Source organism: Vulpes vulpes, chromosome 2 (assembly GCF_048418805.1).
Source record: "Vulpes vulpes isolate BD-2025 chromosome 2, VulVul3, whole genome shotgun sequence".
Taxonomy (NCBI): domain Eukaryota; kingdom Metazoa; phylum Chordata; class Mammalia; order Carnivora; family Canidae; genus Vulpes; species Vulpes vulpes.
In genome coordinates this window covers 114,687,691-114,713,073 of record NC_132781.1, presented here as the reverse complement: position 1 = coordinate 114,713,073, position 25,383 = coordinate 114,687,691, and the positions used below count along the sequence as shown (strand labels likewise).

The 25,383-nt window shown below is 46.4% G+C and overlaps 1 protein-coding gene across 4 annotated transcripts in view; it reads left to right on the top strand.

Annotated features, from left to right (window-relative positions):
• Positions 1-19,336, top strand: part of FBH1 (F-box DNA helicase 1) — a 47,256-nt gene extending 27,920 nt beyond the window's left edge. For all 4 annotated transcript variants that reach the window (XM_072749613.1, XM_072749612.1, XM_072749610.1 and 1 more), the window contains 8 exons: positions 1,628-1,727; positions 1,822-1,943; positions 3,721-3,796; positions 4,382-4,579; positions 5,159-5,284; positions 7,082-7,188; positions 18,224-18,355; positions 18,838-19,336. In XM_072749613.1, the coding sequence (XP_072605714.1) occupies positions 1,628-1,727; positions 1,822-1,943; positions 3,721-3,796; positions 4,382-4,579; positions 5,159-5,284; positions 7,082-7,188; positions 18,224-18,355; positions 18,838-19,008 (1,032 nt within the window). In that variant the 3' untranslated portion in view covers positions 19,009-19,336. The remainder of the gene's footprint in view (positions 1-1,627; positions 1,728-1,821; positions 1,944-3,720; positions 3,797-4,381; positions 4,580-5,158; positions 5,285-7,081; positions 7,189-18,223; positions 18,356-18,837) is intronic.
• The last annotated feature ends 6,047 nt before the right edge of the window (positions 19,337-25,383 follow it).

Genomic DNA, 25,383 nt, shown 5'->3' with positions numbered 1-25,383 from the left:
CTTCCCGTGAATCAAGGTGGTGGCACCAAACGGTGCCGGCTGTCATAGTGTTCTTCTTGCAGCGCACTCAGGGTACAACGAACAAAAGAGGTTCAACTCCAGAACATTCCGATGTTCCAGCAGACATGATGAACTGCTAGCCCTTGGGTGTGTCTCTAGTATTCTGTGGGATAAGGGGCCGACGGAAGTGTGTTGGCTGTCTGACAAAGAGCACTTTTGTGATTGAGTTGTGAGCTCAACTGGCTGCTTTTGTGTGTATTTAATGTTGGTACTCGAGAGAACAGCTGACAGACTTGGGTACTTGGCATTTTCTCAAAAATGAAGGAAGTGAGCTGTGATTTCCAGGAAAACAACTGACAAATGTTTGTTGCCAAAGAAAAAATTCTTGCTTTCAAGTGAAATAGAAATTTGGAAAACTCGTGTATGCGTGACACCTCGTGGCATCCCTGGTTGTCTGAGAAAGCTGTAACGACCCTCCCCTTGCCCGTACCTTTCCACATGAGGCTGCTGGGGTAGCTCCGTAAACTATTTAGAATTCTTCTACAAAGAAGATTTTTGTCTTCTCTCCCACTTACTTCTTTATTCGATCATTTATTTATATCAGTGTGGACTCGTGGATATTTCATTTTATTTTTTGGGTCATGGCTCCCTCAGAATGGTTCTGTAGCAACAAAGTGCTATTTGTTGAAAGGCTCATGTTTTCTTTAGTATTGTCGATGTTCACCAGAGCGCATAGCAGTTTATTACTTTAAGTCCTTAGTACATGGCAAAGGGCTGTAAGTACCATGAGTTTGGAGACGAGCGTGTCTTTCCAGCTGCAGTGATCAAGGACGTGGGTGTGGGGCCACGTTTCGAAGGGTAGAGAACAACTGGCCATGTGCCAAGGCAGGGGGCGTGCAGGGAAGGCTCAGAGAGTGACGATACTTGGGGCTGGCCGTGTGGGGCGGTGGTTTTAAATTAACGGTGAGGGAGGCTCAGAGGCGAGATGAGAAACCCTCCTGCCCTCCCTCCATCTTTTGAATAATTGGCACTCTCATTTGATTTGATTTGGAAGGAAGGGTAGATTTGCTTAAAAGCTAAGTTTTCCACTGGTCTTGGGGAATGAGAGGAGAAGAGGCTGTTCGGGCCGTGAGGGATGTTCAGAGTGCATGTACTGCCGTTTTCCTCACGTGCTGCTCTTCCTTTTTTGTAGCAAGGGTGTGGCCTGATGAAAGTATGTGGGCAAGAGTCATCTGGCAAGAGGGCGGGAGAGACCGAGTGGGTGAGGCATGGAGTTTGGGCTGCTGAGCTGAGATGGTAGCAGTGGTGAGAAAAAGAGCATAGACCCTCTGGTGGGAGGATCGCCCAGATCTGGATGTGGGGGTAAAGGGTAAAGGAAGAGAGGTAACCGGAGGGTTTCAGGGTGGAAGCTGCAATTTCTGAAAGCTTAGAACTCAAGTCAGCGATGGTCTGATTGGCAAGATTCTTCGATTCCTTGTGAGCGGGTTTACAGTGGGGAATTTGCAAATCCACTTTCCAGATAGGGTGAGTCAGGAATCAACAAGCAGGGTCTTTGTGGGGACAGAAACAGGCGAACCTACTTCAGGGAGGGCTTGTTGACTCCTTTTGTTCTGTCATTTTCCCACAGAGTTTCAGATTTGGCGTGGAAATAGCATACGTGGGAGCTACTATCTTGGATGTCTGCAAGAGAGTGAGGAAAAAGACGTTGGTTGGAGGAAACCACCAGAGTAAGGCCTTCAGTTACTCTTCATTTATTTGTTACAAAAGTTAGTTTTCCTGTTTACTTGGATTTGCCACAGAGTTTGTGCTCTCTCCCAAAAGGTGGCATTAGAGGTGACGCCAAGGGGCAGGTGGCCCTGTTGTCCCGGACCAATGCCAATGTGTTTGATGAGGCTGTGCGGGTGACGGAAGGAGAAGTCCCCGCGAGGATACATCTGATTGGGGTAAGAGTAAATCTCTCCCGACTCCTCCCTGCACAGACATAAACCCAGCCAATGAAAGCATTCAGCTTCATTAGGATTATTACACAAGCAAGCATTTAGGGCTTGGGGCACCATCTGCACCATGACTGAGGTCTTTCCCCCCTAGCTGTTCCAATATGTTAGCCATTCTTATGAGGAACCAGCAAGGACTGAGGATCCTTTTCTCTGTTCTTTAAAACACTGACACCCTTCTCATCTTTGGCTCTGCAAATGAGGCTGCCAGCTGGCTGCCTGCGAGTGTTGTGGTGTGTGGTGTTCATTAGTATAAGGACTAGGGAGCTGCCAACACAGCTGGGAGGTGCTAGTGGGCTCCAGTGTAGAGGGTGTGGACGCCTGGGTTCTAGATCTGATTCTGTCACTAACTTTGTGTGGCTTGTGGCAAGTCACCACTTCTGTGTGCCTCATTCTTTCCATCTCTGAGACAAGATTAATGCCTTTACCTGGTTCCCGGGGAAGTTAGGATTAAGTGACACATGTGTGACATTTCTGACTCTTCAAAGCAAAGTTACATGACTAAGAGATGTTCACTCTGTTTATGAAAAACAGTGTTTTTGAGGGCTTCCTGTGTGTGGGCACTCGGTATATACAGTCAGTGAGTCATAATCAAAAGATGTTCTGAATTTTCTTTTTTTTAATCGATAAAGATTATCCAGCCAAGTTACAGAAGCTTTGGAAATTAAAAGGAAAAAAACCCTCATGCTCAATCTCAGTATTTCAGATAACAATTTTCCCTTTTGCTGTTCATGTCTGTGTCTTTATAGACACACATTTCTACATAATTGGAATTATAATGTACCTAAAAATGTGTTTTCCACATGTAAGCATCTTTTCTTTCATGTTTCTACATGAACGAGTACAGTATTTCATCTAGTGGTTATAGCATAGTTTAAGCATTTTTTGTTATTGTTAGAAAATAGCACTCTTGGAGTGTGGCCCACGTGGGGCATGGTAGACAGTAAGTGGTTGTGGTCCCTCTGTCACACCCACGTGTTGCCTGAAGCATGTGGCAGCACTCTCGATCACATCTGCTCTCCAACTATGATACGTGCTGGCTTATTTCAGTCTCTGTTTGATGTCAGTGGTTTGTATGTCTCTTCCCCAAATGATGACAGGTCCTTGGAGGGTGGTGCCTCAGTCACGGGTTTCTTCTGCACGGGGGTCCCGGACAGTGCTTGGCATGTGCTTCTAGGTAGAAGGAGCTATGCTGTGATACAGGCAGGGCTCCCCCACCCCCCCCAGGAGCTAAGCTTTTAAACCACATGACAGTCCGGACCTGTGGGCATTTCTAGCTTAGGTCTTCCTCCAAAGACACATTGGTAAGTACTGATGTTCCGCACGCAGTGTTCAGGTATCCTTGGAGCCTCCACTGTGGCCATGTTTCTGTTCCTGAAAGGTAGATGGTTTCAGGTGCCCCTTTTTGACAAGAGAGCAACCTACAGCTGGGTCTTCCCCGTCCCCCTATTTTTTTTTTTTAAACAGAGGAAGAGTTTGAGGTCACTTAGCACTTGATAATCCCAAGTGCTCAGGCTGTGTGGTAACCTCAGTGCCCTTGTGCTTGATGACATTTCCTCCTTCCTTTCTGATTGCTCTGGGTGTGATCTGAGATCCATTTGCAAGAAAACATCTCATTTCAAAATCCCATCTCTACATTTGCTTTCACCTGTTTTGTTAAAACAACAATAACGAAACAAAACGGAAAATAACAAAAAAACAAAATGCCACCAAAACACTTTTTCAGGGGATTAAATCATTTGGATTGGACAGAATCATTGATATTTGGATCCTTCTTCAGCCAGAGGAAGAACGGAAGAAACGTGAGTACCCTCGCGGCTGCTGCGGTGGCAGTCGGCAGCATGCCAGTGATGAGGGCCGGGAGTGGGCGGGCTGGTTTGGAGTCGCCTCCTGGAGAAGGGGTGGAGCTAGTGTGGCTCTGTTGCCACCTGGAGTGGGAGGCTGAGGTCTCCTGTCTGCAGAGGTACCGAGAGCTCCTTCTAGACCCTTGTCTCAGGAGTCTGAACTTCCTCCTATTGTTGGTCCCAGAGGCTGTCTGCCCCAGCAGCTGCCCCACTGACACCTCTGCATGGGCCCCATGTGGCTGTTGCTAACATCTTGCAGTGCATTTCCTTTCCATGCTGCGCTGGTTCACATCCCTGTGAAGTGGGTAAAGATGTCAAGGGTTGGGCCCTCAAGCCTCAGTGTGGAGACAGAGAGGCTAAGGCATAGGTCCTTTTGGACTTGCCCAGGGTCACACAGTAGGTTAGTGAAGGAGTCGGTACTAGAACCCGGATCTCCAAGCTTCAGGATGGTTTTCAAGGGTGCTGTTGGCTAGGAATGGGGAGCTGTGGCTGTGGTAGCTCACGGAGCCCTGTCATGTTAACCCGAACGTGTGTCCTCCTCAGAGAACCTCGTTATCAAAGACAGGTTTATTAGAAGATGGGTACACAGGGAAGGCTTTAGTGGCTTCAAGAGATACGTGACGGCAGCCGAGGATAAGGAGCTGGAAGCCAAGATTGCAGTCGTTGAAAAGTATAACATCAGGATTCCAGAGCTGGTGGAGAGGATAGAGAAGTGCCACATAGAAGACCTGGACTTTGCAGGTGTGGACAATAGTGGGTTCTTCACTTCCCAGCAGGAGGAGGGTCAGATGGTCTTCTTCCTGCGGGAGCACTTGAGGTGGCCCGGTGGGGCTTTGCTGCATCCCGGGGAGCCTGGGAGGAAGGGGAGCAGAGCTGCTGTTCCTCCCCAGGGGCCCTTCCTTTCCGTCCTGGCTCCAAGGCTGCAGAAGGGGGCCTTCCAGTCTCAGCTCTGCCCCCATGTATGACTCTGACTCTGGTAGAGGTCCCCCGGGGCTCTTCTGTCCCTTTGCCCGCAGATGCAGGGGGTGGGCATGTTCCTGCGAGCTCCAAGGTGGGATTCGGGTACTAATGCGCCCACCGTGAACTTCCCACTTTTGCCTTCTTTTATTTCTCTCTCCCTCTCTCTCTCTTTTTCTTTCCTGATTGTTCTTTCCTGTTTTTCCCTTGACCCCCTTCCCCCCAGAGCAACATGCAGGTGAGGAAACGTCGTGGCCGCATCCTTAGTTTTAGGAGCCTAGTGGGAAGAGCCTGCTTTTCTTTTCCTCTCTGGTCCCTTCCCCTGCCAAGCCCCCATCTAACTGTGCTCTCTTTTTATTCCAGAGTACATTTTGGGCACCGTGCATAAAGCCAAAGGCTTGGAATTTGACACTGTGCATGTTCTGGATGATTTTGTGAAGGTGCCTTGTGCCAGGCACAACCTCGCACAGCTGCCCCACTTCCGAGTTGGTAAGGAGCCTCTGTGCGAGCTGCCTGCTGGGGGTGCTTCCTTGGGTTGCCTTGCTTTTTGTTGGGTGGTATGGCCTCTTGGCAGGATCCTCTTCAAAGGAAAAACAGCCACCTCCTGGTTCTAAGTTTTTTATTGTCCTACTGTGTGTTTTTGAAAATCGAGTCTTCCGAGTCCACCTCTTTCAGGGCTGCCAGTAGGGCGGGGTTGTGCTTATGGTGGTCCTGTTCCCCCTGGCATTAACTCTCAGATTTGGGCTTTTCACCGTCAGTTATTGGGTACCCAGCCTCATAGAAGCTTTAAAAACATACAATTTACCTGCTCACCAAAGTGTTGTTGGTTTTGTTTTTTAAAGATTTTATTTTAGAGAGAGAATGACATAGCAAGAGAGAGCAGGGGCTGGAGGGGGAGAGGATGAGGGAGAAGCAGGCTCCCCGCTGAGCAGGGAGCCCAATGCAGGACTCAATCCCAGGACCCCAAGATCATGACCTGAGCTGAAATCAAGACATTTAAGCAACTGTGTCCCCTAGGCACCCCCCCAAAAAGTTGTTTTTTAAAATTAAATCTCATTTTTACTAAAGGGGCCAGGAAATCATAAAAAAAAAAAATAAGCACTTTGTATCATTTGTCTGCTTTTATATAAATTTATACTCAAGGCGAGTTGTTATGCTCTGTGCGATTATTTTGGTTTTAAATCTTAGGATTAAAACATGTGAAGTTTTTCTATAAACAAACATTCTATTAACCGTGCACTCAGAATTTGGGGCATAGCATACATTGGCAGCCTGAAAATAGAAATGCTAAAAACTCCTGGTCTCTGGTGGAATACATTCCTAACATTACAGAAGGACGTGGTGCTGAAGATAACTTAGAGCAGAGTGGGGGAGGGAGGGTCCCTAGGCAACGGTGGCTCCATATTGGGTGAAGAAAAGTTTATCTAATATGCTGCTACCTTTTTTTTTCTTACTGGCCAGTGCATGTTTATATAATTTTTTGCTTATAACAGCTTTATTGAGGTCTAATTCCCATACCGTACAGTCTGCCCATTTAAAGCACACAGTCGGGCACCTGGGTGGCTCAGTCAGTTGAGTGTCTTTGGCTCCGGTCGTGATCCTGGGGTCCTGGGATTGAGTCCCACATCAGGCTTACTGCTCAGCGAGGAGTCTGCTTCTCTCTCTGCCCTTAACCTCCCTTATGCTCTCTCTGTCCCACTCTCTGCCTCTCTCTCAAAAAAATAAATAAAATCCTAAAAAAAAAAAAAAAATAAAGCGCACAGTTGAATGGCTTTCAGTGTATTCACAGATAGCTGCTCGGTGCTGCGTTCTCACTGTTGTACTGGGTGTGGTGACTGTCAGGGGAGAGGCTTCAGGGGCAGCAGAGCCTTGTGATGTGTGTTTCTTCTCTGCTTGTTGTATGACAGCCCGACATTTCCAGGTTGGACTGGGTTGGAGAGAAAGACAGTGTCAGGAATAGGGAAGAATGTGGACCTTGGAGATTAGCAACCTTGAGTTCAGCTCCTGGGCTCTTGCTCAGCCTTGGCCCATGTGTCCAAGTGATTTGGGCCCTGTGAGCCTCAGTTTCCCCATCAGTCCCACGCAACTGTCATGAAGAGACCTGGGAGGATGAATGAAAACATGCACCAGGCATGATGGGTGTTGCATGACCAGTGATCAGGCTCCCGGGATTTCCCAGTAGCTGCACATATTAAAACTCAGCATTTTGTGCCACCAGTCTGTGAGGTTTTTGTTTATTTTTGGAGGCTTTTGAGCTGATACCTTTCTTCCCTTCACTTTCTTTAGAGTCGTTTTCTGAGGATGAATGGAATTTACTGTATGTTGCAGTAACCCGTGCCAAGAAGCGTCTCATCATGACCAAATCTTTGGAGAACATTTTGACTTTAGCTGGGGTAAGAGGAACCAGTTACACAAGTTAATTTAGCAACATCCAGATTTTACTGGGTTTCAGTAAGGGATCAAACTTGTTGAAAGGGATCAACCAAAGGCCTGCAAAGGCCTTTGGTTCAGGCTCTGGGGTTGAAAGAGAAGGGGCTTCTTTTGCTCAAGAGGACAGGGGCTCTCAGTGCAGGAAGAGTTGAAATCAAACATGTGGGTTCTTTTCTCAATTCTTTCCTGATTCAGCTTGAAGTGTTCTTTTTAGAGTATCAACTGTGTTCATGTGTTTCTTTTCTTTTTTTTTTTTTTAGATTTGTTTATTTAAGATTTTATTTATTCATTCATGAGGGACACACAGAGAGAGAGTGAGAGAGAGAGAGAGAGAGAGAGAGAGGGAGAAACCCAGGCAGGGGGAGAAGCAGCCTCCTTGTGGGGAGCCCGATGTGGGACTTGATCCTGGGATCACACCCTGAGCCGAAGGCAGATGCTCAGCCACTGAGCCACCCAGGCGCCCCTGTTCACGGGTTTCTTAATTTCTCCCTCGCTCAGTTTGTGCTCACCACTCTTGGGGCAACAGCAGCAGGAATGTTTTCTTTCTGGGTCTGCCCTCCTCCTCTCCCCTTCCCTAGTCCCCTTTGAACCCACAACTGCTGCTGCCACCACCAGACTTCTTCCTGGGAATGTCCCCGGGGGAGGGGAGAATGAATATGCAGGCTGAGATGTGGGGAAAGTGTGGGCACTTGCTGTTTATCCCCTACAAACCAGCCTGCCCCACCACTATTTCCAGCTCCTTCCTGCCTTTCAGAGGTGGGAGGAGAAGCCAGTTAGTCATTTCAACCCAGTTGGAAACTTCAGCAGACACTTGAGCTCACGGGGGCTGTCTAGTCCATCTTTCCGTGAACCAGTTAAGCCAAAACCTAGAACTTAAGTGTAAAAGTTACCGTGAATACTCCTTCCTCTGCCATCTCGAGAACAGAGAAGGTTTCGTATAGCAGAAGCCCTGAATCTCACGCTCTCTCAAGGGGGTGAGAACCCTGGGAGCTGTGGAGTCCAAGCAGTGCCACCAGAACTTCAGGGCAGGAATCACTTTTTATTGTCATTGAGAGATGTGTGTGGAGATCACTCGTTGCTGTTCGCACAGCTCTTCTCATCCCTTGAGACTGCTGAGGAGTACTCACTGGGTCAGCATGTCGTGGTTGGCGCGGCCCCGCAGGATGGCTGCTGGGTTCTTTGCAAGTCCTTTGCCTTCATTGATAACGCCACGAGGCATCACAAGGCACAAGTCATTTTCTGGTTTGCAGGTGTGTCCTAGGGAACACATTCTAGAATCTCAATTTCTAGGTAAAGGATAAATGGATATGTGATTTTTCTAGATACTGCCAAATTGTTGACAGAGATTTTGACACCTCAGCCTCCCACCAGGTACATAGAGGAGTCGGAAAGGCTTTTTAAAGCTAGTTGAGGGACGAATGGATGGCTCAGCCATTAAGCGTCTGCCTTTGGCTGGCTGGGGGCATGATCCTGGAGATCCGGGATTGAGTCCCACATTGGGCTCCCTGCATGGAGCCTGCTTCTCCCTCTGCCTGTGTCTCTGCCTCTCAGTCTGTGTCTCTCATGAATAAATAAAATCTTAAAAAAAAAAAATAAAGCTAGTTAAATACTCATCAGTTGGTTACTATGTATATTTTATGGGGAACGTGAATTTTTCCCCATAAAGAAAAGGACATGGAATCTAGAGAAATACTTCCCCCTTTACTGAGTCTGAGTTGGAAAACATCTGCTGTTCACAGAAGTGCTCTGAGGAAGCCCCAGAAACGTGGCCCATCCATGTGCCCAGATGTTTGGGTCTGAAAGCCCTTGCGTGAGAGGGAATACTTCTGCTTTTTATCACAGCTTGCGACTCTGTTTGGAGACATCCTCTTTGGAAGTGGCTAAGTCCACCCTCTGCTCAGCGGGGAGGCTGTGGGGATTTTGAAGGCTCTGTGGATGGGAGTAGGGTAATAATTTAGAGAATGTGAAAGCACATGAACGGTGGAGTCCTGCATGCTGAGGCTTTGGAGCAGAAGGAGCCATTGGTTCCTGCTACCTAGAGTGAGAAACCATTTTGGTTTCTGTAACCAAGATTTGGCCAGGCAGCCTCTTTTTCCTCTGACCCCTGTAGAAAATGTAGCTCATTACCAGCCTTTTTGTTCCTTTGTTTCTTTAAGTTTTGAGGAAGTGAAGGGAATCATTACAGTTTTGTATTAAATGTCATGAAGTCCTGCTGGTTGCTCAGAGACAGCTTCTCAGCCTTCCAGAATCTGAGATTCTTTTTTTTTCCCTTTTAAAGATTTTATTTATTTATTTGAGAGAGTATGCACAAGCAGGGGGAGGAGAAGAGGGAGAAGCAGACTCCCGCTGAGCTGGGAGCCTGACTCAGGGCTCTATCACTGCACCCCAGGATTGTGACCTGAGCCAGTGGCAGACACTCAACTGACAGAGTTCTGACTCACAGAATCTGAGATTCGTAATGCACGTTGCACAGGCACGTCCTCAAAACAGTGCTTGGCACATAGGTGGTGCTCAGGAAGTGTCTGTGCTCTGGATGAAAGCAGCATCCCTCCTGGCCTCAGGCTGGGGGTCCTGATTCCACAGGCCCTGGGTCAGACTGCCTCGGCTCACAGCTCTGCTCTCTCGGCCTGACACTCTGGGCAAGTCACTTGGCACTCTGTGCTTCTGTGTCCTAATCTGTAAAACTGGCACAATGGCAGGACTTACACCCCAGAGGAGGGGTTAGAGATGGCTCTTGGTGGCCTGACGGGGTACCTGCTGTGGTGGCTTGGGAGGATGCAGGGGTCCTCTGAGGCAGTTACTTGTCTTCGAGACGTTCAGCTCTAGGAGGGGGAGGTAGAGGGGAGAACTGCCATCTGAGGAGGAGCATGGAGTCATGGCAGGCACCCATTCATTCAGCAGTATTTGAGGTGTGGTTTTTACCTGACAGAAGTTCTGTTGTTGTGTGCCTCCTTGCCATGTAGCTTTGTATTTACAGATCGTAGGACAGAGCGACTCATGTTGCTTGGTGCTGGGAGGGCACAGATTCTGGACTTAGACTTGGGTTTGAGTCCCATATCTGCTGTGATCTACCTCTGTGATCTTTTGCATAAGTGACTAATTTCTCAGCTCTCGTGCCCTCCTCTCTGCCATGGGGATGATGACAGAGCGTTGGTGAGGATTATACATATGGCACCACTTCATAAGCCAAGGACCCAACTGAATATAAAGAACCAGTGTGTTTCAAACCAAAGCAGCCTGGAAGCATTTAAGGAAGTAGTGTTATCATGTGGCTTTGGGTTCCTGAAGGCTACGGGTTCTAATGAAGCTTTGGGGTAAGCATTGCTTTTCTTCCTTGGGATAGTGTTTGCAGCAACTGGCACTGCTCCTTCTGCCTGGACCTTACCAAGTGCCGTAAGCCTCTTGGCAGTTCCCTGGATGATGGCGTTTCCCAGCAGCTACGGTCTTTGTACCTATGGAAGTAGTCGATACCAGGATGTCACTAAAGAGTGGAGGGGGGCTTGATCGATTCACCCATTCACTCAGTTGACAAAGTAGATTTATAGAGACCGGGTTATGTGCCAAGCACTGAAGTTCATGCTGGGGAGTATAGGTAACAAAACTGGTGGTATGCTTCACGATCTCATGGACTTTACTGTGTGGGAGGGATGCCATTAGTCAGCTTTAGATCCACCAGCAAGATTTGGGGAGTTGGAGAGTCTACCGCTTTTACACGTGCTATAATCACGCCTTGGGCCAGATGGGAAGTTATCTCTGTCCCACCGTAGCACCGTGTCTGTCAGCGCAGCAATGACAGATTGTCTTCAAACTAATTGTCCGTATAGGAAGACTGATTTTTCCCATTATGTTTGGGGTTTTAAAGGTTGATTTTCTTTTTTTAGCTTTTAGAAATAGTTAGACCGTGAGACGATTCATTTGCCTAGTGGGATTCCTCTGTGTCGTAAAGATCTTATTTATGTATGGGAAGTGGAAGTTCTCCCTAAAGAGCATGGTCCGTACCCAGCAGGATTTGTAGCCTGGTGGAATTTGATAAACTGATTGTAAAATTCACATGGATGGATAGCCCAGGAATAGCCAGTCAGGGGAAGAAGGTAGTGTGGGAACTTGTGGGTGGATAGTCTGAGTGTAAAGACATGCTAATGAAAGCAGAAGAGACGGTTCAATGGGAGTTCCCAGAAAGTTACAAGGATATGTGGGAACTTCACTTGTCATAGCTAGGAATTACACATGGTAGCAAAAGAATGTGCTGGAGTAGTTAGCTTTCCATATGGAAAAAAGTCAAGTTAAATTCTTTATACCCTCATCATAGATTCCAACTGGATTAAAGACCTAATGTAAGAAAACAGTTTTAGAAATGTCAGAAAAAAGGACAGCCCCCATGACTCAGTGGTTAAGTGCTGCCTTCAGCCCAGGGCGTGATCTTGGAGGCCCGGGATGGAGTCCCATCTTGGGCTCCCTGCATGGAGCCTGCTTCTCCCTCTGCCTGTCTCTGCCTCTCGGTTTCTCTCTGTGTCTCTCATGAATGAATAAATAAAATCTAAAAAAAAAAAAAAAAAGTCAGAAAAACACCTTAGGATAAAGAAGGTTTTCTTCATAACCTTGACATAAGAATGGGAAGTCCTGTAAGTCCTATAACAGTTATATCAAAATGTAAAACTTCAGGGCGAAAAAGTAATAGGCAACATTTAGTTAATATTTAGGAAACATCCTTTGAGATGCGTGTTTTGCCGAATGTTCTCAGAGTTTGGCAGCAAGCAAAACCCATCTCTGCCCTCCTGGAGCTTACGTAACTGCAGAGAGTAGGACTGGCAAAGGTCATAAAGAACTACAGATTTGTAACACAAAGGCCACCTAGTAGTTGTGTAGGCAAAAGATACAAATGAGAAGTTCACAGAAAAAGGAGCCCTTGTGGCCAGTGCATAGAATAAAAAACCAAATCAAAACAAAAAAAAACCCTCTGTCATAGCCCAGGAGACACAAACTGAAATAATCACATTGGTAAAAATGAAAACGTTTGACCTTTTCAGCTATTGGCAAAAATCATATGGAAGGCAGGCACCATCCTGGTACTGATGGGAAAATGTGCACCTCCACTGCTCAGGAGTTTTCGCTGGAGCGAGCCCTGGTTCTAAAGTGTGGTCGAGGGCCTTCCAGGCACTTGACAGAGCCCAGCTCCTCACACAGATACTATGAATGTCCCTGAACCCACATTCATCTGCTCGATGTCTCCAGACGCCGTCTTTGAGACATGAGTATGCAGCAAGGAATGGGTTTCTTCAAGAGGCAGCCACAGGAGGGGAGGGGAGAGGAGGACAGAGTAAGCCTCCAGCTGCCTCCCGGAAGCTAGGGAGAAGGCAAGGACTCAGAAAATCAGAAGGCACACAAGAAAGGCCTGGGCACCACCCTGCAAACCCTTTGTTCTGAGGTTCAGTCCCCACTGTCTTTGGTCTTTCCTTGTTCCTGAGGGACTTGGAAGGATGACCCCAGCACCTACTTTCTGCTCAAAGGAGGCAGAGATCAGGGTTTGAGGAATGGAAGCCTGCTCTCTTTTAGAAAAACGCTTTAGTTCCGGGTTGAAACCCAACATCCTGCATTAACGAGATTTTTATACCTTAGTTACTAGTTTTCATAGGGCATTTGATCTTGTTTTGTCTAGGGCCTCAGGGGAGTTGTTGTAACCGGGTAGCTTGTTGTATTGATCAACTGCTTTCTTCAGACAAGCTCTCCTAAGTAGTAGTTTCAGGTCCACTGGAGGCTCTCGGCTGCGAGCAGGGTTCTTTGGGAAATTGTCCTTGCTTGACGGGGTATAGGGAACCTGTGGATTCAGTAATCTGCTTGTGAGCCTTCCCAGCTTCATTCCCTGAAGAACCGTGGTCGGCAGTACCTCATATGGTGCTGATGACGTTGGAGCTGGTCTTCTCGATGCCTCCACCACCTGTCTGGGATTTCAGGCCACACAAGGGCACATCTGTGGGGCATGTCAACCTGCCTGATGCAGACATAGCGAACGTACCTGACTGTGTCCAACCCCCTAATGTGAGCCTTGTCGGGAATTCCTAAGTCATGGAAAGTGTAGAAAGAACCTTCCAGGTAACACATCATAGGGGCTTAACCAAAGCCACCTCACCTCTAAGGGCTGCTCTTAGTTGACACAGTGCAGCCAGCAAGGCTTAGTCCAGTTTAACAGGCAGGCAAACCTTCAACGATCCTAATTCTCAACTAGAATCTAACACCCATGGAGGTGTGTAACTGTAACAGTTTCTGTAAAACTCACCCTCATTTTCAAAGATAGCCAAATGAAGATGATTCTGTTTGTAAAATTAAGTCCAGTTTTAACACAGGTGGCCTAATTGTTCACCTAAGCATGGCCAGAATAGTGATTGGCTTGTTGTTACTGTTTTTAAATCTGCTGTGCTGGAACTTTCCATAAGGCGTATCAGATTGAGTTTTTAACAGCGTCTCGAGGTGAAGAAGACAAGCCAAATACTTGCCACCAGACTTTGTCTGCAATATCTACAGATTTGGGTGAATTCCTGTCTTTGAAGTCCCCAAATACCTTGAGGTTCCTGCACCTGCCAGGAGGTACCCTTTATTCCCATAGCAAGGCTGCTGGGCACCCTGTGACAAGGTCCACACCAATTTTTCCAGGGGGTTTCATTGGCTCCATGAAGTCATCCTTAGTTCCTCAGAGCTGTCTGGTCACGTCTGAGCCTTTGCCTGCGTCCCTTAACTGTGACATGCCTGTCAAAGCCTTGGTAACATAACCAGTGTTTCCAGTTGTGTTCTGTCATGGAGACCAGATTCTTACTGAACTTACAGAAATAATTACATTGCTATGAAAATAAGAATAGTCACTGGGAGTTTCTGAATCCTGGAGGCATCTGGCTGGGAGAAAAAGATAAATGTCATATTTGTTTCCAAAGAAATATTTTACTGAATTGCTGGAAGTCACAGCCTTAAATCTGGAAGATCAAATGGGACCAGCGACATTTCAAGCAAAAATCTGTTGGAATGAAGTTTTCCCATTAGTTCCAAATCTTCAGCAGGAGTGAGGACTCTCAGCTGTGGGGAATGCGGCCCACAGCCCTCAGCTGCCACCAGGGATGCCCTCTACCCAGGTGGTCACATCCCATGACTATCTGCCCCAGAGTAGGATGTCCTGAAAGGTAATCCAACTTTTGGATTGTACCTCAGAGAATCACTAAGGTTTCTGTTGATGCCAAATCACTGCTCCACTGCTATCTGATCTTGTGCTCCCTCTCCTCCCCTCTGCCCCCTCTCCCCAACCTACTATCCCCCCCAGGTGTCGATCATGCTCTAATAGACTTTACATAGTGAGTCTCCATGGTCTTAGTCCTGACAACACACAAAATTCTTTTCCAAAGATTTCCCTTCTTACAGACTTTCTAAAGCTTAACAGAATTGTTTCCTTTATTTCCAGTAAACCAACAACCTTAAATTAACTTTAATTCCAAGTATTTTCCAAACAACATTTGGGTTAGTTTCTTCTAAGAAACTAACTTAGTCTAACTTAGTCTTTCTAACTAAGTCTTTCTAACTAAGTCTAACTTAGTCTTTCTAAGTTTTAGAATGCCCAATTTTTTCCAGGTGTTTGCCTTTAAACAAACTAGAGATGTTTTACAAATTAATTTTAGCAAACCATCCAGAGGTAGAGGGGTGCCTGGGTGGCTCATTCGGTGAAGCCTCTGACTTTGGCTCAGGTCATGATCTCAGGGTTTCAGGATCGAGCACTGTGTTGGGCTCTACACTCAGCAGGGGAGTCTGTGTGTCCAGCTCCCTCTGCCTCTGCCCTTCCCCCTGGGATCCTGCTCCATCACACATGCACGTTCTCTCTCTCTCTCTCTCTCTCTCTCAGATAAATAAATAAAATATTCATAAAAAAATACCATCCAGAGGTAGAGAAAATAGCTCACATTTACAACATGCATGAACACAGAAATACACGAACAAGATGTCGTCAAAATCTTAGCCCAATCTCCAAATCCCTCCCTTTTACAAAACAATTGTAAGATGGTATTATATGATTTATGGATTTGTTGGTCATTTTTCTCCAGAGTCTAATGACTCTTGTAGCCAACCAGTGTCACAAAAAATGAATGCCCAGTTTTCGAGAATGCAGACCAGAGGGCTGCATGTGAGACAAAGTATCATTTCCCATTTTTCAAGTAGAACATGGCTGGTTTTATTCAAAGATACCAAAAGCTAAGGCAACAAGCACACCAAAGTCCTGAGTGACTCTGTACGCACTGGTTCTTCCCCAAAGTCAGGGCTTCACAGGCTGAACCAAACAGCTTCTCCAGCCTTTGCTTAAGAAGAGGAGGCTAAGAGGCACTGGAACAGGAGGAGGAAACCTAAGAGCAAACCAGATGGGAGGAAGGAACAAGTTGGTGTGCCATCAGGTAGGAAGAACTCCCCAAGAGATGTCTACCCAAATGGAACCCAAAAACTATTTCCTTGCCACAAGAGTTAAACACCAAATGTTGGCTGCACCCTGTCAGGATGAGGCCCTAGGGACCAGACCCTAGGACAGAGAGCCCAGGCAGCTGCTTGGATTAGTCACCAGACTGTGGCACTGGCCAGCAACGAGCCATCAGCGAAGAGCTCCTGGCCGGCTCCCCAGATCTGAAGCCAAACCCAAGCTCGTCTGCCCAATGCACAGCAAAGACAGAGACATCAAGTATGCAGCAAGGAAAGGCGTTGTTGGGGGCAAGCCTCAAAAGGAGGAGAGTCAGAGAAATTTAAGGGCAAATGGAAAAGGCCTGGATAAAAAATTGGCAGCCATGCTTATGAGTCCCTTCGACCTTTCGGCTGCCAGTTTCATACATATGTTGTGCTGTTTGTAGGATACTAGGAAGCCCTCCGCCCTCTCACTGAGGTGCAGTGTTTTTCAGAGGCCACATGGCATATGCTGTCACTACAGGCTGAACACAGAAGCAGAGATGACAGGACAGTTGTCTTCCTTTAGGCCATACACAAAAGAGATTTGCAAAAATGTAAAAACTATGCTACTCTTCGAAGTTTTTTTTTCCCCCTGAAAATGCAGTTGTTTTTCATAAAAATATGTTAACATGATAGGTATAATTGTGATTCTTAAGAAGAATAAGCATTTAAAATTTCTTAGCCTAAATTTTGTTAGGTGGTAAATATTAATAGATGAAACTTCTACATGAAACTTCTTTGGAAACCATACTGTTTAGTAGTGTCAAGGGGTCCCAAGTCCAAAGTGTTTGAGAACCGCTACTTTGGAGCCGTGCTTTTTAAAGTGTCGGTTGCAATCTGTTCATGATTTATGAAGTTAATTTAGTGAGTTATGATAGTTTTTTAAAAAGGCGAGATTAAAATAAAAATCCGAAAGACAAAGACTATACTCCAGGTTAAATACTGTTTCATGAAACTGTTGGCCCAACTTTTAAATATGTACATATGTGTGTTTAGAATTGTGATGCTAAGTAGATTTCTTGGTGTGGATCCTGCTCAGAAAGTTTGTAAAAAGAGAAACTCTTGCATGGGTGGGTGGGAAAGCATATAGAAGCATGTCCATTGCTGCGTTGTGGGCAGTAATTTGGAAGCTGAGTGGCTGAATCAAATGTGGGAAGAGTGGGATGATTGAGCCCCGTGTAGCACTTAGATGAGCTAGATGGGAAGCAAACTCAAAGTAGATCATTTATGTAAATAGATACCTGCAAGATGATAAGCTAACATTCTAGGACATGTATGTAAACCTAAAGCCTTTAAGGATTGATCAAAAAGGGTGCATGCTGGGATTCCTGGGTGGCACAGCGGTTTGTTGCCTGCCTTTGGCGCAGGGTGCGATCCTGGAGACCCGGGATCGAATCCCACGTTGGGCTCCCAGTACATGGAGCCTGCTTCTCCCTCTGCCTATGTCTCTGCCTCTCTCTCTCTCTCTCTCTCTCTCTCTTTGTGACTATCATAAATTTAAAAAAAAAAATTAAAAAAAAAAAAAAAAGGGTGCATGCCAAATTCATGACACTGGCTACCCCTGAGAGTGGAATAGAGATGACAGGCAAAGGGGATTTCAGCAAAACCTGTCATTCTGCTTTGAAAGGATTTCCTGGTTTAGTTGTCCCACTCCTGTGGGAACAGGAGTGTTTATATATTTCCTGTTCTTTTCTGTAGCAGGCAGACAGGTCCTGCACGAGAGAAAGCCAAATCAATCAAAATACTGGATATAGGTTTTGCCAAAAGTAGATCAATAGCCTGTTGTAGTCCAGAAAATTGAAAATCAGTTACCTGGTTAACAGATTTTGTGGTTCTGCCGTCGGCCACAAAACTCTGCCAGGGTGCAGCAGATGAGACACTGGTCCCTGTTCCTATCCCTGTGGCTTTTCCAGTCTGGGAGGTCATTCACATTTGCTCTGGGTGCCAGGCCCTGAGCACTTAGCATGGGGGAGTATCTCTCCTTCACATCAGTCAAATGAGGCAGGCACTGCGTTATCTTCATTTTACAGATGAGGAGGCTGAAGCTCGAGGAGGCCAAGTATTTGCTCACTCCTACAGCCACAGCCTAGGAAGAGGCAACACACTAGGTCAATACGGGCAGATCTTTTAAGGTCCCCCGTTTCAGCCCACCTGGCTTGGAAGGTCATTATACAAATAATTTTTAATGATTCCAGATAGGTCAGCATGAGATAAAAATCCAGAGACAGTTTTGAAATAAGATTACAGCCGATAGTTGTTTATTTTTTATTTTTTATTTTTTTTACATGTTTGCCCATTAAACCTTTTATTTTTAAAATGGCCATTTTATCAAGAATCCAGCTGAAGTGCTTTAAGTGTTCAGTCTTGGAGACCACCTTACAGGCAGGGAAAAAGCTGAAAAACTGAGGGCAGTCAGTGCTTTTCTCCTGGGTGGACTCTGCTGAGTCCGAAGAACGTTTCCCGCGCCGGCGCTATCGGAGTTTCCAAGCAGAGTGTGGCAGAGACATTGCTTTTATCCTCTCTCTCTTTTGTCATCAGGAGTACTTCTTGCAAGCAGAGCTGACAAGTAATGTCTTGAAAACTGGAGTGGTTCGCTGCTGCGTGGGGCAGTGCAACAACGCCATCCCCGTGGACACCGTGCTCACCATGAAGAAGCTCCCCATCACTTATGTATGTGGGCTCGGCAGGTTTTGCTTTCCGTAGAATTTGATTCAGTTGTTTGCTTCTTCTTACACGTGAGCCGTGTGCTTACCGGGGCCGAGATAACAGAGAAACGTGTATATAATCCTCGTTAGGAGCCTTTCACAGGCAAGGCACAGGAGACGTCAGGTCGGCCTCTGTGTCACAGGCAGTATAGTCAGGAGTCAGGCTGGGAGAGGGGGATGTGGTCCCACACTTGCAGGACCACTGTTCCCGTGGGGCGCCCTGTTCACTTTTCTTGGCCTCTTCACCCCGTGCCATGACAAAGGCTGGTTTCTGCCCCAAGGGAGTTTGATAGAGTTGCGTCTACCCTAGATGGCCGTGCTGTGGGATAGGTTACCTCAGGTCGTCCCAGCTCTGAAGACATCAGGATAATGGCACCTGGTCCCTTTGTGGAAAATCCCTGTTGCCCTATCACCCCCCTAACTCCTCTTCCTTCCCCCTCACTGCAGAGCAACAGGAAGGAGAACAAGGGTGGTTACCTGTGCCACTCCTGCGCAGAGCAGCGCATCGGGCCCTTGGCCTTCTTGACAGCCTCCCCCGAGCAAGTGCACTCCATGGAACGCACCGTCGAGAACGTAGTGCTGCCCAGACATGAAGCCCTGCTCTTCCTTGTCTTCTGAAAGCCAAGAGGAGCTTTCTCCACGGTACAGAATGCCTTGTGTGGACTCCAGTTACTTGAAGAAAGCCAGTGTGGGGTGGGGTCCTCACTCACCTGAGACTCTGAATTCACCCACAGAGCATTTTTTTTTTGAGGAATACGAAGCCAACGAGCGTTGGACCTGCCATATCTCTATTCCCTGTAGGTAGCCAGTTTGCACTGCCCCTCCTCTATGCGCATCAGGCTGGGGACGCGGGGGATGTTCTTTTGATAAAAAACAAAACAAAACATTTTATGTATTTAAACTTTTATTACAAGGTTTCAATTAAACAGGCATTGTAGCACTGGCATACTGCTGTGTGACACCTGGCCTCAGCCCTGCTGTTTTTGAACTTTCTCTTTTTCCCGCTTACTCTTTTCAACACCTGTGCCCCCGCTCACACGAAACACCAAGCAGAGTATGAGACTTCATGTCTGGGTGGTAGCTGACAGATCAAACACTGAGAGAATTTTGTGCCGTGGGGAATCACACACGATGAGACCTAGTGTGTGCCTTCGTCATTACACGGGGTGCACAGTTTAAACAGGGAAGCTTCATAACACAGGAAAAGACAAGTACAAAGTGACAAGAGCCAGACTTCTTGTGTTTCCCAAAGGTAGAACTGAGGATCAGAAACCCTTGAGAGAGAAGTGGAGTTGTCCGGCCACCGAGGGGGTGGGGCGAGGGGCCTCGGGAGAGATGGGAAATTGCTACCTGGTTCGCTGCCTGGGGATGCTGGGTGGATGTTGTAATAAAGCTGTTCTTACAGAAACCAATGACAAAACTCCCATCGTCTAGATGTACATGGATCTGGTATTTTTACGTTTTTGCCATGCAGCACTTCAGGGATGCAGATGGCAGGTGGGGGAGTTGGCACAGCATTGCCCAAAGAGCTCACCACATCTAGTCTCTGAGGCCACCAAGCGGCGTCCAGGAGCAGGCCTCGTAGCTCCCGTTGTCACAGCCTCCCCTTAGCCTCCTCCATCAGCCTGGTGGAGCTTAGAGTGCGGGCCGGTGAGTAAAGCAAGCGTGCTGTCGGATTGGGCTAGGGGTGCTCTAAAAGGGCGAATGCCGAGTGAATGTTTGCATATTGAGGAGCGTTCACAGAATGGGACCTGAAGGCAGAGGTGGGAGACGTCGATGGCAGAGGGACGAGGCTATTTCATCCACTCGGCCAGTATTCCTGGTCTAGCCTTAATTAATGCTTAATGGGTGACTCAGAATAAAAGAGCAAGTGAAAGGAATTTGAATTTGGGTTGGTCACAATTTTCCCTGGCCTTCAAAAGAGGGATTTGAGGGAGGGATAGTGAGCAAGGGTTCATTAACGTGTTTTCTGGAAATCAAGTTGTGCCAACCAGAGAGGAAGCCACGTATTTGTTGGAGAAGTCATTAACTCACTGAACTGTCATCGAGCACTGTTGTGTGGCAGATTCTATGTAAGTGGGTATGCAGAATCACAGTGTGGTCCCGGCTCCCAGAGATTTTGACCAGAAGTATGATTGAGGGGTGTGGAGGGAGGGCTGCACTGGTGCTCGGGGCCAGACAGGCATCCTTGTCTGGCATGTGTCACATGTGGGCATCCTCACCCACATGTGAGGTTGGAGGGCTGCCCGACGTGAGTGATGCTGGAGTTGTGTTTATCAACAGGACAGGTAGTTAGCTAGCTGTTCAAAAATGCAAAAGTTTTCGGGGCACCTGGGTGGCTTAGTTAGTTAAGCATCTGCCTTCAGCTTGGAGTCCTGGGGATTGAGCCCCACATCAGGCTCCCTGCTCAGCGGGGAGGTGCTTCTCCCTCTGCCTCTGCCCCTACACTCATGTTCTATTTCTCATTTTCTTTCTCTCTCAAATAAATAAATCTTTAAAAAAAAAAGGAAAAATTATCTAGGAGGAAGGACAGCAGGAAGGACAAAAGGATGTGTGTGGTAATGGCATTGCCAGAGCAAAATGTCAGTACTAGCATTTTGGTACTAGTTTTGAAAAACTTTTACACTGGAGTTTCATTTTCAAGTGTTAATTTTTTTTTTTTTTTTTTAAGAGATGGTGCGTGAGCATGGTAGGGAGCGGGCAGAGGGAGAGGGAGAGAGAACCCTTTTTTTTTTTTTTTAAAAGATTTTATTTGTTTATTCATCAGAGACACAGAGAGAGGCAGAGACACAGACAGAGGGAGAAGCAGGCTCTTCAACAGGAGCCTAATGTGGGACTCAATCCCCGGACCCCAGGATCACAACCTGAGCTGAAGGCAGATGCTCAACTCCTGGGCCACCCAGGCGCCCCCATGGAGAAGGAATCTTAAGCAGACTTCCTGCTGAGCTCGGAGCCCTGTTAAGGAACTGGATCTCACAATCTTGAGATCATGACCTGTGCTGAAATCAAGAGTTAGATGCTCAAGCAACTGAGCCAGCCAGGTGCCCCTCAAACATTAAGAATGTTTTTAAAAATTAGTGAAACTAAATATTTGGTGTGTTTCAAATAGAAAAACAATTTTTACTATCAGCAAAAATATAAATCAAAAGTTTTAATAGGAGCGATTAGATGAGAAAAATAAATGCATTACTCAAAAACATAAACACTACGTGAAAATGAAAATCTATTAAATCTTTTAAAAAGTAGAGTCTTCAATATAAGAGACTTTCATGATTTTATTTAGTTGTGACTGGTGTTTTATGCCAGATCTTCTGTAGTCTTTTTTTTTTGGCATCATTAACTGGGGAAGAAATAAGGAAAATAGTTATAAGCTAGTTCCAAATATTTTTCTTTGACCTATTGATTTTTTTATTAATTTCTCTTATTTGATGCCCAAAGAAGATCTTTTCAAGTTCTTTTAAGAATCTTTAGTCTATTGATATGCAGCTCTAGTTTTTCATTTCAAAGAAAGCGTTTCTGATTTGTCTTGACCTTCTTTGATTTTTATTGTGTGTGTAGGGATTCTGATGTAGTTGCCCATATACACACGAATGTTGTTATGTGTAGAAGGTATTTGAAATAAAATAAAAATTATTCTTGCAATATATGTGTTAAAATAATGCAGCATATCCTAGACCATGCGTTAGTTTGTTCCTTCACGTAATTATTCTCAGGATGTATGTCAGATTTTAGATCTTTAAGAAGACAGTGAGGTGATAGTATTGGGACAACCTAGAATATCTGTTCATAGATATTTAAAATACCCAGAGCATACCAGCAGCTGGAGGTGCGGCCCCTGAGGGCGTGAGGCCCGGGTCTGCTCAAGCCCGGAGAGGTGTGCATGGCTGTGGTGAGTCTCACAGTAGCAGGCTAGCAGGGGCCAGGCTGCCGTCCAGGCCAGGGAGGCTGAGATGTGGAAGAGTGCTGAGGAGTCACTGCACACTTTAAGGCCTCAGCTTGCCTGTTCAGGAAGAGCCTGCTAGCTGTAGACAGGAAGACATTTTACAAAGGTCAGGTAGGTTACGATGTTATATGATCTCAGCACAGGGCATGTGTTTCTGGATGAAGCAAATTAAAAGGGGCCGGTGAGGAGGGCTGCTACCAGATGAGCAGTTGTGAGTGTGGTCCCCAGAGGAGCAGCGTCAGCATCACCTGGAAACCTGTGAGAAATACAGTCTCCATCTGGCTCGGACACTGTGACGCTGAGGCCCAGCTGCTCCATGTGTGATGCTGTTGCACACTAAATTTTCAGAATACTTGTTCTCGATAATAAGAATGTAGAGCCAATAGGACCTTGAGAGTGCTGAGATGAGGATGGGCTGTGACAGGACCTCAGCGGGACTTCTGGTCGTCTGGCCTGTCGGCCACAGGCTCTCAGTGGGACTTCTGGTCACTTGGCCTGTTGGCCACAGGCTCTTAGTGGGGCTTTTGGTCGTCTGGCCTGTCGGCCACAGGCTCTCAGTGGGATTTTGGTTGTCTGGCCTGTTGGCCACAGGCTCTTAGTGGGACTTTTGGTTGTCTGGCCTGTTGGCCACAGGCTCTCAGTCGGACTTCTGGTCGCTTGGCCTGTCGGCCACAGGCTCTCACTGGGACTTCTGGTCACTTGACCTGTTGCCACAGATTCTTAGTGGGACTTCTGGTTGCTTGGCCTGTTGGCCACCAGCTCTTAGTGGGACTTTTGGTCATCTGGCCTGTTGGCCACAGGCTTTCAGGGGACTTCTGAGTGCCTGGCTTTTTGCAGGGTAGATGAGAGCACCCTTCATTGAGGCAGAACATGGGAGATTTAGTAGGTTTGTGAGCGCAATGATGACTTCGGTTTTTGGCATGTTGAATTTGGGGGCACTTGTGAAAATTCCAGGTAGATTTGTCCAGGGGCTGTTGGGGAAACAGATTTATACTTCAGATTGCTTTGGGCTAGAAATAGAGATTTTAGGGTTGTGAGTGAGCACAAGAACCTTGTGCCATGATAGTTAGGGTGGTTCAGTTTAAAGGCTTGTGCTTATTTCTGCAGAATAACAAGAATGAAAAGAGTGGAGGTGTAAGAAGCCCCAGGAACACCAGGCTTGGGGTAAAGAAAGGGAGAGGATTTTGTGAAGGGAGTAATAACTGATTCCAGGAGATAGAATTGTTACTGAATTTAAGCAAGAAGGAGCTTGAACAAAAGTGGTCAGCACCTGTCAGGTGGAAGGTGTTTGTCTAACTGACACTCTGAGGTCAGTGGCGGTATTAGTGTGGCCAGTTTCAGTGAGGCCAGAAGCCAGTGGGTGGTGGGATGTGGCTGGGGGACTCTAGGTGATTTGCTACACTAAACATGTCTTCAGAAGCCATACTAAAATGGCAATAAAATGATTTTTTTAAAAAAAGGCAGAAACCTATAAGGGCAAAGGAAGCAAAAAGGTGGCACAAAATTCATAAAATTTTGGAAGTTGGATGCAGATAAGCGAGTGGTAAGTGACTTAGCTCATCGAGTAAACTGAGTCCTAAGCCCAAGAACTCTCATAAGATGTGGAGAATGATGGCACAAGGTTCTTCAGGAAGAAGGGTGTAAAGGTGGAGCAACAACCAGGAAGATTGGTAGAAAAGTTTATTTAAAAACACCAACTAAGGGGCATCCAGGTGGCTTAGTTGGTTCAGCATCTGACTCTTGAGCTCAGCTCAGATCTTAATCTTAGGGTTGTGAGTTTGGCCCTGTGTTGGGCTCCACACTAGGCATGGAGCCTACTTTTAAAAAAATAGAAAAGAAAAAAAATCATTTAAATCCTCAACTTTCTGGGCAGCTTTTCATGCTCAACTGTAGCAGAAGACCAGAGGTTTAATCTCTGGAGCGGATCATGTCACATAAGAGATGAGGCATAGCTGGGGGCAGGGCCATAGTAAAAACAAGGCCATGTCTTGCTGTGTTAGGGCCTAGGTGGCTTATGAACAACAGACGTGTATTCCTTACAGCTCTGGAGGCTGGAGGTACAAGATCAAGGTATCAGCAGATTCGGTGTCTGGTGAGATCCTGCTTCTGGGTTCATTGATGGCCATCTTCGTGCTGTGCCCTCACACGGTGGGAGGCGTAAGGGAGCTCTCTGGGATCTCTTTTATGACACTAAACACATTCACCAGGGTACCACCATCATGACCTAATGACCTCCCAATGGCCCTACTTCCTAATACCATTCCTTTGGGGGTTAGAATTTCAACATACGACTTTTATACACACAAGAACATGCACATGCTGGCACACATACTCTGCATGGGAGATTGCCAGTTCCTTCACTGGGGAATATGACCAGCTTTAGCAGAAACACTCATGGTGACATTGGGGCTTCCTGAGGCAATCGGCCAAGCAGATTACCCAGCGCCAAGGGCTTACAGTCTTCAGACTGTACCCAAGTCTTCAGATTTTCAAACACAGTTTTAGTGCCCCACTCCTAAATAGTGGTAATAAGCCAAGGACTGCCAAACATCTGAAAAGAAACTCTAAGATGAAGGTTGGATGTGAAAACAAACATTCAACTTGGAAGAAACAGTCAATGGAGGGAAAAGAAAACATCTAAATTTCTTCAGCACATTCAGAGAAAAGAAGACAGTGTATCCACGAAATAACAGGATCTATCTATCTATATATATTCACACACACACATGAATATTTGGACATAATTAAACGTACAAAAGAAAAAACAAAACCAACAGAGTTGTTGGAAAGATAGTTTGAGAAAATATCCAAAAGTAGAGCAAACACAAATATTGAAAAAAAGGAAATAAGTAGTTAGAACCAAGCAACTGAGCATCTGAATAATAACAGTTTCAGGAAGAGAAAGACGGAGGCTGGGAAATTTTTAAAAAAATCATGAAAATTACCCACAGCCAAATATATGGGTTTCCAGATTCACATGGTCAGCAAATGCTCAGCAAAACAGATGAAAATAGACCCACAGTGAGTGTGTTATGGTGAAATTTTAGAAA